The sequence below is a fragment of the Pezoporus flaviventris genome, unplaced genomic scaffold (assembly GCF_033815535.1).
Source record: "Pezoporus flaviventris isolate CSIRO_AGI_PZ_B2104156 unplaced genomic scaffold, CSIRO_AGI_Pfla_v1 ptg000030l, whole genome shotgun sequence".
In the NCBI taxonomy this organism is placed as follows: Eukaryota; Metazoa; Chordata; class Aves; order Psittaciformes; family Psittacidae; genus Pezoporus; species Pezoporus flaviventris.
The window spans coordinates 4,670,920-4,685,139 of record NW_026892578.1 but is presented as its reverse complement, the minus strand read 5'-3'; the positions used below and the strand labels follow the sequence as shown (position 1 = coordinate 4,685,139).

The 14,220-nt window shown below is 37.1% G+C and overlaps 1 protein-coding gene across 8 annotated transcripts in view; it reads left to right on the top strand.

Moving 5' to 3' along the window:
• The window catches only part of HERC2 (HECT and RLD domain containing E3 ubiquitin protein ligase 2), a 107,421-nt gene that overhangs the window by 23,267 nt on the left and 69,934 nt on the right, over positions 1–14,220 (top strand). For 6 of the 8 annotated variants that reach the window (XM_061459754.1, XM_061459753.1, XM_061459756.1 and 3 more), the window contains 10 exons: positions 4,954–5,173; positions 6,775–6,875; positions 8,117–8,273; positions 9,156–9,266; positions 9,589–9,760; positions 10,345–10,518; positions 11,228–11,416; positions 12,034–12,185; positions 13,017–13,174; positions 13,683–13,796. In XM_061459754.1, coding sequence (XP_061315738.1) covers positions 4,954–5,173; positions 6,775–6,875; positions 8,117–8,273; positions 9,156–9,266; positions 9,589–9,760; positions 10,345–10,518; positions 11,228–11,416; positions 12,034–12,185; positions 13,017–13,174; positions 13,683–13,796 — 1,548 coding nt within the window. Of the gene's footprint in view, positions 1–4,953; positions 5,174–6,774; positions 6,876–8,116; positions 8,274–9,155; positions 9,267–9,588; positions 9,761–10,344; positions 10,519–11,227; positions 11,417–12,033; positions 12,186–13,016; positions 13,175–13,682; positions 13,797–14,220 lie in introns of those variants that run through there. The other 2 variants (XM_061459751.1, XM_061459757.1) reach the window with 2 other exon arrangements.

Sequence of the window (14,220 nt, the reverse complement as noted above, 5' to 3'; positions counted from 1 at the left end):
TTCTGGCTGTGGCTGAGATGGTTTAAGAAGCTACTGTCTTCAGCTACTTGTTTTGTCCCCCAGTTTTGCTGGCTTACCTAAATAACATGTCACTTCTTTACTCTGTCAGATGACCTGGGTTAAACACTACTGGTATTTTTCCTTCTAATGCAGAGAACTTCTGGAAGGGTGAATTAAGAAGTGAAGACGTGTAGTTATTTTAGTTGCTGAGGGGAGGGAGAGATGTGATAAATTACAACAGAAGATGTTAAAACCCTTCCATATCTCTATTGCAGCCAGAAACATGTCTGACTGTAGTTGTCAATTAACAAGTATTCTGCTAATGTTAGTTTGAGAATTTAAACTTTTATGGTACGACTTCAGTGCTTACGTTCTAGGTATGGATTAAGTAAATAATCTGGCTCCACCCTTTGTAAAATAACTGACAAAGCAAAGCATTGCAAGGGATGGTTAGCACCAGGGCCTGGCATAGTGGCATATGAACAGTTTTGTGCAAAGGGTTCCCTGTAACCTTCTCAGATGAAATTTGAATCGTTACTATTAATAAGCTATTCTCTCAGAGTGTTTAGCTCATCGGTAGTGTTGTTCAGACTTGAGGGTTTATTGAAGTCAATTTCACTAGGTTGATTCCCAGATATATTTAAATCTTTCTAAAGATGAACTGAATTTTTGTAAAGATAATTTTACTTATGGAATAAGAGAAGATTTAAAGTGGGAAAATGTGTAGATGCATCTCATTTAAAAATAGTATTTCTTTTAATAAATCAAGACAGTCCTTGGTTCAATTTTGGAACGTCCTGAGTTATAGGACTACTATAACTTGTTCCAGCCTTTACTGTGCTTTGCCTATAAGCTTTCTTTTACATTTTTGAAATACTAAAGAAGTATGTATAAAATATATGAGTGGAATAATTTAATTTTGGTGGAAAGCTTTCCTAAAGTTGTAGCCATTTGAGATAGTGAAGGCAAGGTGAGAAGGGGGAAAGAAAAGATTTTTATTATAACTAAATTCATTAAAATAAAGTTTGTGGTTCATGCAGGTTATTTTTATATGGTTTAAATCTTATAGACGGTAAATGATATTTTCCATTAGAAAAAATATTTTTGCATGCATTTGTTAAGAAAACAGTATATTGTAAGGAACAGTTCTTAATATTGCTAGTTTCTGAATATAAAAATTGTGATTTTTAGGGCCAGTCACTTGAAAATTGAGCTCTTTTTAGCCCTTTTTCCTCATAAAAAGTGGAGACAGTTTTGGTATTGTCTTAATTTGACTTTATTTGTTGATGGTGACTTGATTGACAGGAAAGCAAAGTAGCTTGCTTTTGAAATCATTTACTTTAGAAAGTGCTATTGTGAAGTTTTGTTTAGTTTAGTAAAACATTCCATAGTTTGTGAAACTACAGATTTTTGTATTAAAACACAATTGAATCTTTGAGGTATTTGGAACCCACAATAATGTTAATTTTTTTTGTCAAATGAGCAAGTTGTCCTATCAGATCATTTGAGTATGGTGTTATCTTACAGGCTATCCTGTGTATGTTGCTGAAACTTTAGGAATTAATATTTAGGTGCTGCTATGAAACTGTTTTTTTTGGTTTGTTGTTTTTTTTTTTTTTCCTGCAGAGACACAATATTGTGTGTGTGTAAGACGGCCAGCTTTCAACTGGTGCTGCATGGTGTGTGCACATTCTATGTGCTTCTGTAGGATTCTGTTTTCTAATTCTGTTTTCTAAGCAGTCAGAGTTCTTAACAGTGGTTTGTGTCACCTATTGTATCAGAAAGGTTGGAATGCTAATAGTGGCAGTCCTGTGGCTGATCCGAAGTGATTTGAATGTAGTTATAGACTTCTAGCGAAAGTTCCCTGTAAAGTAATTGCTGGAGAATCGTAGGTGGGCTCTGTCTGTCCCAAGTGTTTCTTTCTAGTAGTCCCCATAACGTGTTTAATAAGTGTGTTATTTTGAAATGAAGGACTTTTCCATCTAATTCTTCAACTCTCAGAAATAAATTTAGAGCATGTCCACATTTAGATTAGTTACCAGCTAGAAAGGGATGATGAATGCTGTGGCTCTGTGTTACCTTATAGACTGTGCTGAGTCTGGCACCTAGGGCTTGATTTCTTTAGCACCAAGTATAGACTCTCTCCCTCAAACATAAGTGTTAAATTGCCTTGTGTTTTTTTTCCCCCCCCCACGATTTTTTCATTTTTTGTATAGATAGTGAAAAAATAGACCATAATGAATATGCAGAAGGAAATCACTTGCCAAAAAGAACAATGTTAAGAAAAGTCTCTTTGTAAAGCAGAAAGTATGATCATTTCTTACTTCATTGTATCCTCTTGGTACTTACAGGTTGATAGGGCTTTCGTGTTCAGGGAGGGAAGAAAAAAAAACCCTGTTTTTTATCTCTTCTGTTGATTTGTTGGGAGTGATCATGAAACTGCCATGTCATGTCCTTGGTATGTTCTGCTATGATACCCTGAGGTACAAGATGTTTTTTTTTTTTTTTCATTTTTGCTTAGAAAGGTTATGGCACACCTAAGATAAGAGCAGCAGCCTGAGAGAATGTAGTTTGTATTTTGTAGAAGCTTTTACTTTAGCATTCTGAGTAATGCTGACACTTCACAATTCAGCTTTTTCCCTCAAAATGGTGCTATTTAATGAAACAAAATTTTAGGTGGATCAACCTGGAGGTATACTGGAACTTCAGTTACTTCTTTCAAAAAATGTCACTCCTATGGGCTGAGATAAGGTCAGTAACTAAGGTATAACACAAACCACTACTGCTACCACCACCAATAATAATGATAAAGGAAATAACAAGGGAAGAGAATACAACTGCTCACCACCCGCCAACCGATACCCGGGTGGATCCGAGCAGTGATCTAGCCTTTGTGGGTAGCTGCCCCCAGTTTATACACTGGGCATGATGACATACCAAGTGCAAGGTCGTACACCTGGGTTGGAGCAAACCCAGGCACAGCTACAGGTTGGATAGAGAAGAGATTCAGAGCAGCCCTGTGAAGAAGGACTTAAGGGTGTTGGTCGATGAGAAACTTAACATGAGCTGGCTTCAGTGTGTGCTCACAGCCTAGGAAGGCAACCATATCCTGGGCTGCATCAAAAAGAGTGTGACCAGCAGGTGGAAGGAGGTGATCCTGCCCCTCTACTCCGCTCTCATGAGACCTCACTTGGAGTATTGTGTGCAGTTCTGGTGTCCTCAACATAAAAAGGACATGGAACTTTTGGAGCAAGTCAAGAGGAGGGCCACGAGGACGATCAGGGGACTGGAGCATCTCCTGTATGAAGATAGAAAGTTGGAGCTGTTCAGCCTGGAGAAGAGAAGGCTGTGTGGAGACCTCATAGCAGCCTTCCAGTATCTGACGAGGGCCTATAGGGATGCTGGGGAGGGACTCTTCATTAGAGACTGTAGTGACAGGACAAGGGGTAATGGGTTAAAACTTAAACAGGGGATGTTTAGATTGGATATAAGGAAGAAACTCTTTCTTGTTAGGGTGGTGGGTCACTGGGATGGGTTTCCCAGGGAAGTTGTGAATGCTCCGTCCATGGTGGTGCTCAAGGCCAGGTTGAACAGAGCCTTGGGTGAGATGGTTTAGTGTGAGGTGTCCCTGCCCACAGCAGGGGGTTTGGAACTAGATGATCTTAAGGTCATTTCCAGCCCTAACTATTCTATGATTCTATGATGTGCTGTGGTATGGAATACCCCTTTGGCTGGTTTGAGTCAGGTGTCCTGTCTCTGCTTCCTTCTGGTTTCCCCTCCTCCCTGGCAGAGCATGAGACTCAAAAAGTCCTTAGTCAGAGTAACCATTACTTAGCAAGAACTGATGCAGTTATCCTTTAAACCTTCTGAGCAGACTTCTATGTGGCCATAATGTTAAGGGACATTATAAAAGCCAAATCAAACATGTTTTTGGCAAGCATCTGTTTTATTTATGGGTTACTTTACATTTTGATTTGAAGTAGCTGTATGTATGTAACTTGTTGATTTTTTGACTGTGCTATAGAGTTCTGTAGGGAATTTTGTAGGGCTTTTATACTAAGGACCTCATAGTTAGGTGGAAAGATGTAAATTGCCTCAGGGAAAATAATCTAACATATTATGAAATGGTGAAATGTGAATAGCAATGTGGAAAACAGGCTGGGGTGATGGCTGACAACAAACTAAGTGGCTGTGCAGTGCAATCCAGTGGCAGAGAAGGCCGTTTGAATTTTCTGCTGGGTATGCAGAGATGCGTTGCATAGTAGGGACAAAACTTTGAAACACTTAATAAAGGTAAAGTTGTTAGAGAGAATGTAAAAGTAACTGATTTCCAGACTTGTTTTAAAATCTGTATGTTGAGCTATTGACTGCTTTTTCTGGTTAGTGAAGAATTAATTCTCTAGCGTTGGAACATAAGTCAGATCTTTTATTTGCTAATAGCATTTGCAAGCATCTTAAATTTATGACATTATTTGTTTCAGAAACTTAGCAGCTCTTGGCAATGATCCTAGAGCTTCTTAGAGTAGTTTTATAAGTTCTGAGCAACTTAAGATAATGTGTATCAGTGCAAAATGAAAGCATATCCTTGTGAGGACTTGCGAAGTTGTTGCCTGCACTTAAGAGAAGTCTGACTCCGAGGTTGGATGATGATAAGAATTTTTTTTTGAAACTCGTAAGTATTTCCTGTGACATTTTAATTGTAGACAAGAAATATGAGGGTTCTGATGTGTTTTGATTATAACCTTTGTGTAAACACTTGTTAAATGTGATTGTGATTATTAAATACTGTGGATTAGAAATGTGCACATTAAATATGGAAGCAGGGAGTTTCACTGGATTCTGAAGTTCAGACTTTTGGTTGGTTCGCAGTTTTCAATTTGTCTTGATTTTTTCATGATACTATATATAACAAAGATAAACACCCAGAAAATAATATCTGTCTTTGATTCTCAGATGTGAATGAGTTGAAGGAGTGCCTTCAGGTACTAGTGAAGGAACAACAAACTCTGGCCACACAAACAGCTACAACAGCTCTTTCAGCTATGAGAATAAAGCAGAGGCTGGTTATCCTGGAGCGATATTTCATTGCATTGAACAGAGCAGTTCTTCAGGAGAATGTCAAAGTTAAGTGGAAAAGCAGTAGTATTCCTCTGCCTTCTGCGGATAAGAAAAGGTAATGACACGAGCATGAACAAGTTAATACATTAAGGAAAGTTATAGAAAGGTTATCAACCTGTGTGTGAGAGCTTAATGTGATTTATTCCTCCTTGTGAAACATTAGCAGTAAAGAAACTCGTCTTATTTCTTAAGGTGGTTTTATGTGCTGTCACCTGCTGCATGGTTTTACTCTTCAGCTCATGCTCACTTATAGTGTCTCTGTTCATACTAGTGTTTTTTTATTATAATACATCGCTGTAGATATTATTCTTTGAGCTATAAGTATACTTTTATTGAGGTATTACTTTTGTTCTACTCAAAAAGTATGGAGAGGCTTATTTCAGAAATGATGCTGATGGAGGTTACTTAGTTCTAATAACATTAATACATTTTTGTCAATATTCGTTCAATTAAGGCATATAATAAATTTAAAAATACAAATACATGAAAGTTGAGCATAGTTTTTGTTAGCTTGGGTGAGAGACTGTTTCAAGAGAACTAACTGAATAAGAAATCGTCTGATAGCTTATTGACCTAAAAATAGAAAAATCTGTCAGATGAGGCATTAGGAATGCTATTCAGTAGCTGAACAAGGTTGCTGTCTGACAATAAGACATAAGAATAAGCAGTTCAGCCTGGGAAATTTTTGTGCTTGTCTCTAGCTCCTAAAAGGAAAGGAGACAATATCATGATTAGTTATTATGTGTTTGAAGTTCTGACAATGATATTTTTCTCCTCAATAATCTGTTATCTGGCTTTTATTTTTTTGTTTAGCTTGATTAGTATATTTAAGTTATCAGATTGCTAAAAATGCCAGTTTAATATTTTTCTCTCTTGAAAAAGTCTTAAGCAGTTCACTTTCTTTTGATGTGAGATTAAAAAACCAGAATTGTTGGTGTCCTTCTGAGAGGGAGCAGTAGGGAATCTCCTGTCATTAAGTACAAAGGAATGCTTGCTTAAATTAATGGGATTGTTAGCATGAAAAGTTCAGAGAAATGTATGTGAGCCCAGTGGGTATTAATGAAAGTTCAAGCTATCTCTTCCTTACACACACGAATGCAGAAGCTGCAAAGAGAGATTAATAACATTGACACTTGAATGGAAAGATAAGAAATGACAAAATTGATGGAATTAATTATTAGTAATTGAAGCTTCATAAAGAAATAGCCTATAAACATAATCTGTGCAGTCCAAATTATCTAGAAATATAAACTTCCTGAGTAGATAATGAGTACATGAAGTATCTTATGTCTTTGTATCTTAAATATATGATCGTAATTTCACCCTGAAGAACTATAGGCATCTTTCTGATGCCAGTCAATTATGCCAGTCTAGTTTATTGTTTCTCTGGAGCTTTTTAATGTTGGGGATTGAACTGGTTGTTCTTTCAGGCAGCTGAAGTTAAGGTTTTGTTGTTGACATCTCGATGTTGACCACCTTCATTCTCAAGATACAATAACGTTTCTTTACAAATGAAAATTGTGTAATTATATATGCATGCATATAGCTAAATTGTAAAATTGTTGAATATACAAATTATACAAATAACTACTAATATAAATATATATTATTATAATATAAATTACACTAAGCCAGTGTATATATAATTTTATTTAGCCCGAGACCTGTAGGCAAAGGTGTAGAAGGACTTGCACGAGTCGGATCCCGAGCAGCACTTTCATTTGCATTTGCGTTCCTTCGTAGAGCCTGGAGGTCAGGTAGGTCTACTTTATAGCTTATTGCATGTATTTTTCATTAGAAGACAGATGATTCATTAAAGCATCTGTGTCTATTAGGTATTTGCATGGAACTATACATTTGTAAATAGATTTGCATAATTGTGTTTTATGTTTATGTAGTACTATGCCAAGCAATACTGTTGCTCATCTAAGCCATCCAAGCCACTATCCAGGGCTGTTTTGTGCTAGGAGCCTTTTATGCTTACGAAGGCAAATTGGTATGTCGTTAAGAGAATATATGTTTTAATGCCAGGTACTTGACAGTGATTGTCAAATTGCAGAGGTTGGCAGAATTGTCACGTGTCACTTTATACTGTCTGCTTGTCTGATGGCAGAATGTTTGTCTGAACAAACACTGTTTGTTCAGATGGCAGCGCATTCTTTGTCCAGCCAGCCCTAGTTCCTCTTCTGATTTCCTCAGCAGATGCGTAGTGGAATGAGCTGGTTTAAGAGTTGTCATCTTTTTGAATGTTTTTTGTGAAGCAGATAGCTGTTCAGAAATCTTGCAGTTGAAATGTTTGTGTGAAATTTGAGAACTTTGTACATATTATTAAGGAACATGTATGCTTGACATAAAAAAAAAAATCCACAAAACATTCTATACAAAAAATTGCGTAACTTGTTGTGGTGGTTTAAACCCAGCCAGACAGCTTGTTCACTCATTTCCCCCCCTTCCTGCCCTCCCCCTACTCCCGGAGGGATGGAGAGGAGAATCGAAAAGAATGCACTCCCACACGTTGAGATAAGAACAGTTCAGTAACTAAGGTATAACACAGATCACTACTGCTACCACCAATAATAATAATGATAAAGGAAATAACAAGGGAAGAGAATACATCACCTCACCACCAGCCAGCTGCTAACTTACTCCCCCCAGCCCAACCAAGCACTGACCCATACCTCCTCCAACCCTGCAGACTCCCAGCCCTTCCGGGTAACTCCCAGTTACACCCTGGGCATGACGTGCTGTGGTATGGAATACCTCTTTGGTCAGTTTGGGTCAGGTGTCCTGTCTCTGCTTCCTCCCAGCTTCCCCTCCTCCTTGGCAGAGCATGAGACTCACAAAGTCCTTGGCCAAACCAAAACAGCTCTGTTCCCAGGCCAAAAGTCAAAACACAGCCCTGCACCAGCTACCAAGAAGGAGAAAAATGACTGCTACTGCTGAACCCAGGACACGTGGGTGTTACGGGAGATGTAACTAATATTACTGTGTTCCGTAGGTGAAGATGCAGACCTGTGCAGTGAATTGCTACAGGAATCACTTGATGCACTACGAGCTTTACCGGAGGCATCCCTTTTTGATGAAGGGACTGTATCTTCTGTATGGCTGGAAGTGGTGGAAAGAGCTACTAAATTCCTAAGGTCTGTTGTGACTGGGTAAGTTTCTTTGTTTTGAGCGTTGCTGAAGTAGCTGTTAAATGGCAAACTTGTATCTCGTAGCAGCTGATGGTATAAGCGTAATAATTGATGTAAAATTAAAAAGATGGCTTTTGCTTTTGCTCATACATGAGCTATGGAAATTATGTTCTTTAAGTATGATTTAATTCATAGACTCATGGAGTGGTTAGGGTTGGAAAGGACCTTAAGATCACTGAGTTCTAGCCCCCCTGGCATGGGCCGGGACACTTCACGCTAGACCATGTCACCCAAAGCTTCACCTGTTTAAGGAAAACAAGAATTTGAATATTCTGAATCACTGCATGTAGACTTAACTGAAAAATAACGTTCCATTAGTGTAAACTGTATTGGCATGTAGAATTCTTTGTAATACAGTATATGTGTACACTTAATTGTTCCTTTCTAGTATACTCAAATAATGCAGACTTCTATGCATGTGAGGGGGAAAAAACATTCCTATTGGACTTAGAGCACTTCCCTGCTCTTTCCCTGTTATTTGAGGAAGCTTGAAGTTACATTTTTACAATAGCTGCCAGAAATTGTCTTTTGAATACTGGAACTACATTCTTTATGATATCCACTATAAGGATATTTTTATTTCACCTGTGAGAAAGTTTTTCATGTTTTCAACATGATTAATAGAGCCACTATATTAATTATTAATTAATAGAGATCAATAGAGATCAATCCACAATTGATCTTGTGTGGAATGTGTCAGCTTTTCTTCACACCTGCTTTCATCACCAGTTTTATATTTTTCTGGAAGTTTAGTGGTTCTTAGTGTGTTGTAGATGATTTTGGTAGGTAACCATGTATTGCTTCCAATCACTTCTTACTTAATACATACTGTTTGACTTCTAGAGATGTACATGGAGCTCCTAGTACCAAAGGGCCAGGAAACATTCCGTTACAAGACCAGCACTTGGCACTTGCCATACTGCTAGAACTGGCAGTGCAGAGGGGTACATTAAGGTGAGAAACACTCTGTTTTTTAAACATCACTGTCTATTGGAATGGCCTGAGCAGTGCCTGTTTTCAGTTTTCATGGGTTTGGGATTAACGTAATAATTATGGTTCAAAGCATATGAACTTTTTCAGTAATGCAGTGGTGGTCAAGATCTTATGTTAGCTAGGTTGCAAAATCCCATTTTTGCTATATTGATAATCTGTTTAAAAAGGAAAGCCTTGATGTCTGTTTTTGCTGAGCTTCAAAATGTGGAAAGTGAATTGTATGGATAACCAAAAAAATGTTTAGAAATGCTTATTAATAAAAGATGTGAACTTCCTCTTGCAGCCAAATGTTGTCAGCAGTTATGTTGTTGCTTCAACTTTGGGATAATGGAACAAGGGAAACGGACAATGAACGATCTGCACAGGGAACAAGTGCACCCCTTCTACCTTTGCTACAGAGATTTCAAAGTATAATATGTAATAAAGACGTGCCCAATACTGAGGAAGAGATTCAGGTACTTGCCCTTTCTAAATAGTCTGAGGATATTATGTTGGTATCAAATTTAATTTGGCTGGCTAAAACAATTTTAAAATTATCTGAACAAAGTTGGCAGTAGTGTTTTCCATGTAAGATGTGTATACACCACTGTTGTTTGGTTTTCATGCGTACGTTTTGAGTTTCTTGAGGTAGGAGGATGAATGTTGTAGTATAATTAGAGGTAAATGTTGTGTTTTAGAGTTAATGATTTTGTGTTAATTAACTTGGATATACAGCCAGTTAACTTTTTTGCATACTCATTTAGTTGTGTTTGAAGTTAATTGAACTATGACTCCTGGTGAATATTATTGAGGTTGATAAAACATAGTAAACCAGTTTCATTATGCTTGTAGGTTTCTGTTAGGTTCACAATCTGACTATATTTTCAATATATATGTTTGGAATTTTCCTCTACTGCAAGCTGAAGATGTGCAGAGTTAACTTGTTTTTTCTTAAGCTTGTGCAGATACTCAGCATGGGTAAAACATATTGTCTATCTGTATTTGTAGTGTCATCGATATACCTTGAGGGTTCTTCTGACTGCTCATTTTTCTCCTCTAGATCCTGACTTTCCCTCTGAGTCCAAATGAAAGTTTTCTGAGGTATCTGACTTTACCACAGGATAATGAGCTAGCTATTGATCTGAGACAAACAGCTGTTGTGATCATGGCCCATTTAGATCGCCTAGCCACTCCATGTATGCCTCCACAGTGCAGCTCTCCTACATCTCATAAGGTAACTGTTTGCAATGTCAAAGTTTGTAAGATATTTTTCCTAAAAGTGTAGCTGATTTTCAGTTTTGAAGGAAAACAACTCCTAGGAGTCTTCAGATTTCCTTTTAATTTTCACAGAGTAACCTTGAGTTGCCTATGTTTGTCTTACTTGGGTATCTTTTATTATATCAGTGTTCTTTCAGTCAGACTTGGAATATAATTCTATGATTTGTGAACCATCCTTTCTTATGACAACACTGTGGCTAATTCTGCCATATTTTGGGCTGTTCTGTGTGTTTATCAGAGTAAACGTTCAAGACCAGACTTTATAAATGTTGGGGGTGTGATGTATTAAAAAAAAAAAAAAAAAAAGAAAAGGTAACTGTTAAGCTTCCCAACTTTGAAAACCTCTGAACTGCTGTTGTGATCATGGCCCATTTAGATCGCCTAGCCACTCCATGTATGCCTCCACAGTGCAGCTCTCCTACATCTCATAAGCACTGTAGATATTTATAGCTTATTCAGTACTGGACTGAATAAACTGAATATGATGCATACAAGCCTTTATTTTTGACATCTTTTAATAGATAAGCTTTATTGACTACTGGCAGTAATGGCTATCACAGGTTTGAGTATGTTTGACATAAAAAGCTTTAAAAATAATCTACTCTATGCATTTTATTAAGTTGTGTATTTCAAAATTAGTACTTACAGAATTTCTTATTTTCTAGGGATCTCTGCAAGAGGTCATCGCTTGGGGTTTAATAGGTTGGAAATACTATGCTAATGTGAGTGGTCCAATTCAGTGTGAAGGACTTGCCAATCTTGGTGTCGTGCAGGTTGCCTGTGCAGAGAAACGTTTTCTAATACTATCTAGAAATGGAAGAGTTTATACACAAGCATACAACAGTGATACTCTGGTGAGAGTTTTTTTTACATGCGTTCAAAAATGTGTTCCTTTTCTGTATTACTTCATAGCATAAGTCTGCTCCTTTAGCTGTTTACAGTTTCTTGGAAGAGTAGATAGAGATGCATGATTTTTGTGAGCTTTTGGGACGTTGTATTTGAACTTTCAGAAATAGTGGTTTGGATATTTTTGTATTGATTTGATGAAATGCATCTGTTTTTGTAATTTTTATTAGGCTAGAGGTTATGAATACAATGATAATCACTTTCGTTGATACACTTGCCTTGATAACTTCAGAAATTGGCAGATGTGAAATGGGTTTTACTTAAGTGATGTAACACTGTGCCCAAACTGTGTAGTTATAGAAACACTTGTAAACTAAGATTTTCCCGTAAGATTAACACCATTCTCATGTATACTGAAGACCTGATAAGAATGGGAACAAAATAACTTCAAAGAATTGTTCCTGCCAGGTTGAATAGTAGATTTGACCTTTTTTTTCCTTATGCCTTTTGCCTCATTAATTTGAGTGCAAGTTTTGATAAAGGAAAGTTATTCCTAGTTATTCTAGACAAGTGATGGAAAATATAAGCATTTTTTGTAAGTGTTTTGCTTTTGTTTGGTTCACAGGGACCACAGCTGGTGCAGAGTCTAGCTTCCAGAAATATTGTGAAGATAGCAGCACACTCAGATGGACATCACTATCTTGCTTTGTCAGCAAATGGTGAAGTTTTCTCCTGGGGCTGTGGAGATGGTGGAAGACTAGGCCATGGAGATACAGTGTATGTAATAAAAATAATCATAGCAGTTATTTGCCAGTGTTCTGAATTCATAATAATAACTGTTCTGTGAAGAAGCACGTTCATTATTTGACAGCAGTCTCTGCTATTGAACAGAAGTTGTATTCTCCCTGCATTTTTTTCTTTGCCTGTAATATTCCTGGTTCTGTATTAATGCTGCTTTCTTGAGATACTTGTAGATAGAGGGTGTAGTAGTGGTTGCACTGTTATTAGGTCCTTTAATTATGGTTTTATGAATCCACAGCACATTTCCTCTAGAAACATTGACTCAAATATCAAGAGTGGGGTCAAACGTTCCTGTGCAGTCATGTTGCATATAGTTTTTTCCCTTGTGTTAAACAGTAATGTTACTGTCCTACTTCTGTGTAGGAGCAGTCTTCTACATGGGTATTCTGTGAGGGTTGTACATTAATGTATTTTAGAGTTTTTAAGTGTCTTCCTTCAGTGCTGAATTCCCTGTAAAGGCAAAGGAGTCACTGCACAAGGTTTAGCAGTGTCATAAAATCAATTCTTAATTGTTCAGATGAAGTAATTAAAGATAATATTTATAATAGACAAATATTTGAGAAAACTGCATTAATTTAATTGGAAATAGAAGTCATAGTTGTCAGAAATTCCTTCAGTTTTGTATGTTGTTGAACAATCTGAACTTAATTTTTGGCTTATAGCTCTATTTGTATCTTTCAACTTCAGACTAATAATAAGGTTTGCAGGTAGAATTGCAGCAATTGTTTTCCAATAAGTATGTCACACCTTTTATTATCTACTCATCAGATCACATTTTGTGAAATATGTAACTTTTTCTTTAAATAGCCCTCTGGAGGAACCTAAGATGATATCTGCCTTATCAGGAAAGCAAGCTGGCAAACACGTTGTTCATATTGCATGTGGAAGCACCTATAGTGCAGCCATTACTGCTGAAGGAGAGCTATATACATGGGGACGAGGAAACTATGGCAGGCTTGGCCATGGTATGTTACCTGATACCTTAAAGTAAATTGCTTGTCAAGGAATTGTTTAGTGCCTGTCTCAAGTGATCTTTTATCCAACTCACCTAAAGCTAATTTGAGAACTGTATGTGTCTTCAAATGAATTGAATGATTAAGGGAGGGACTGTCTCAAAACCACTAAATTTCTATGAGCTGTGTGAAAAAAAGCAATTGGATTGAGAAGAAAAATCTACAGTGTTCTGTTCCCTTCCTTGTGAAGCAAAGGCTATCTCCGTTTTATCGGTTAACTATCTCGGTTAAATCCGCATTAGATACCTAAAAAACCTTATGGGAGCTTAATCGCAATGCTCCAATCTGAAAACAAAACCAAACCAGCACCCTTCCGCCCCCACAAAACAAAATGCCTAAAAGCAAATTAAAAAAAAAATAAAAAAAAATCCAACCCCAAACAATAACCAAACAAGACAAAACCAAAGAACCTACCAGGCCTTCTTGGTTTTGCTTCTCATAGAACTACTTTGTTTTGAAGGTTCCAGTGAAGATCAGACCATCCCAATGCTGGTGACAGGGCTGAAAGGACTCAAAGTTATTGATGTGTCCTGTGGGAGCGGAGATGCTCAGACTCTTGCAGTTACTGAAAACGGTTAGTAGCAAAATATAGCTTGCCTTTTCTTCCTTTCATTCTGAAGATATTTATACCTTAGATATGCTTATTTCTAGTGGCTTGAACTCTGTAAAAACAAGAAGCTGAAATTCCTTTTGGGGAAAGATAAATGCAAAATGTGTTATCGCGTGTATAATATATGCAGATATATTCCCATGCATAGATATGCAAGTTATTAATTATGAATCTGCATATATATTTCCATATATGGCATATATGTGTAAATTATGATGTAAATGTATAATATACACACAAAAAATTACATATATGTATGTACACCTAAAATTTCTGTTCACTGTTATGAGTGCAAATAACTCGTGTTGTCACAACAGCCAGAATTTTTAGTAAGAAAGTTGTCTGTGTTAACCCATGGGAAGTGCCAAAGAGAGAACGTATTGAAATT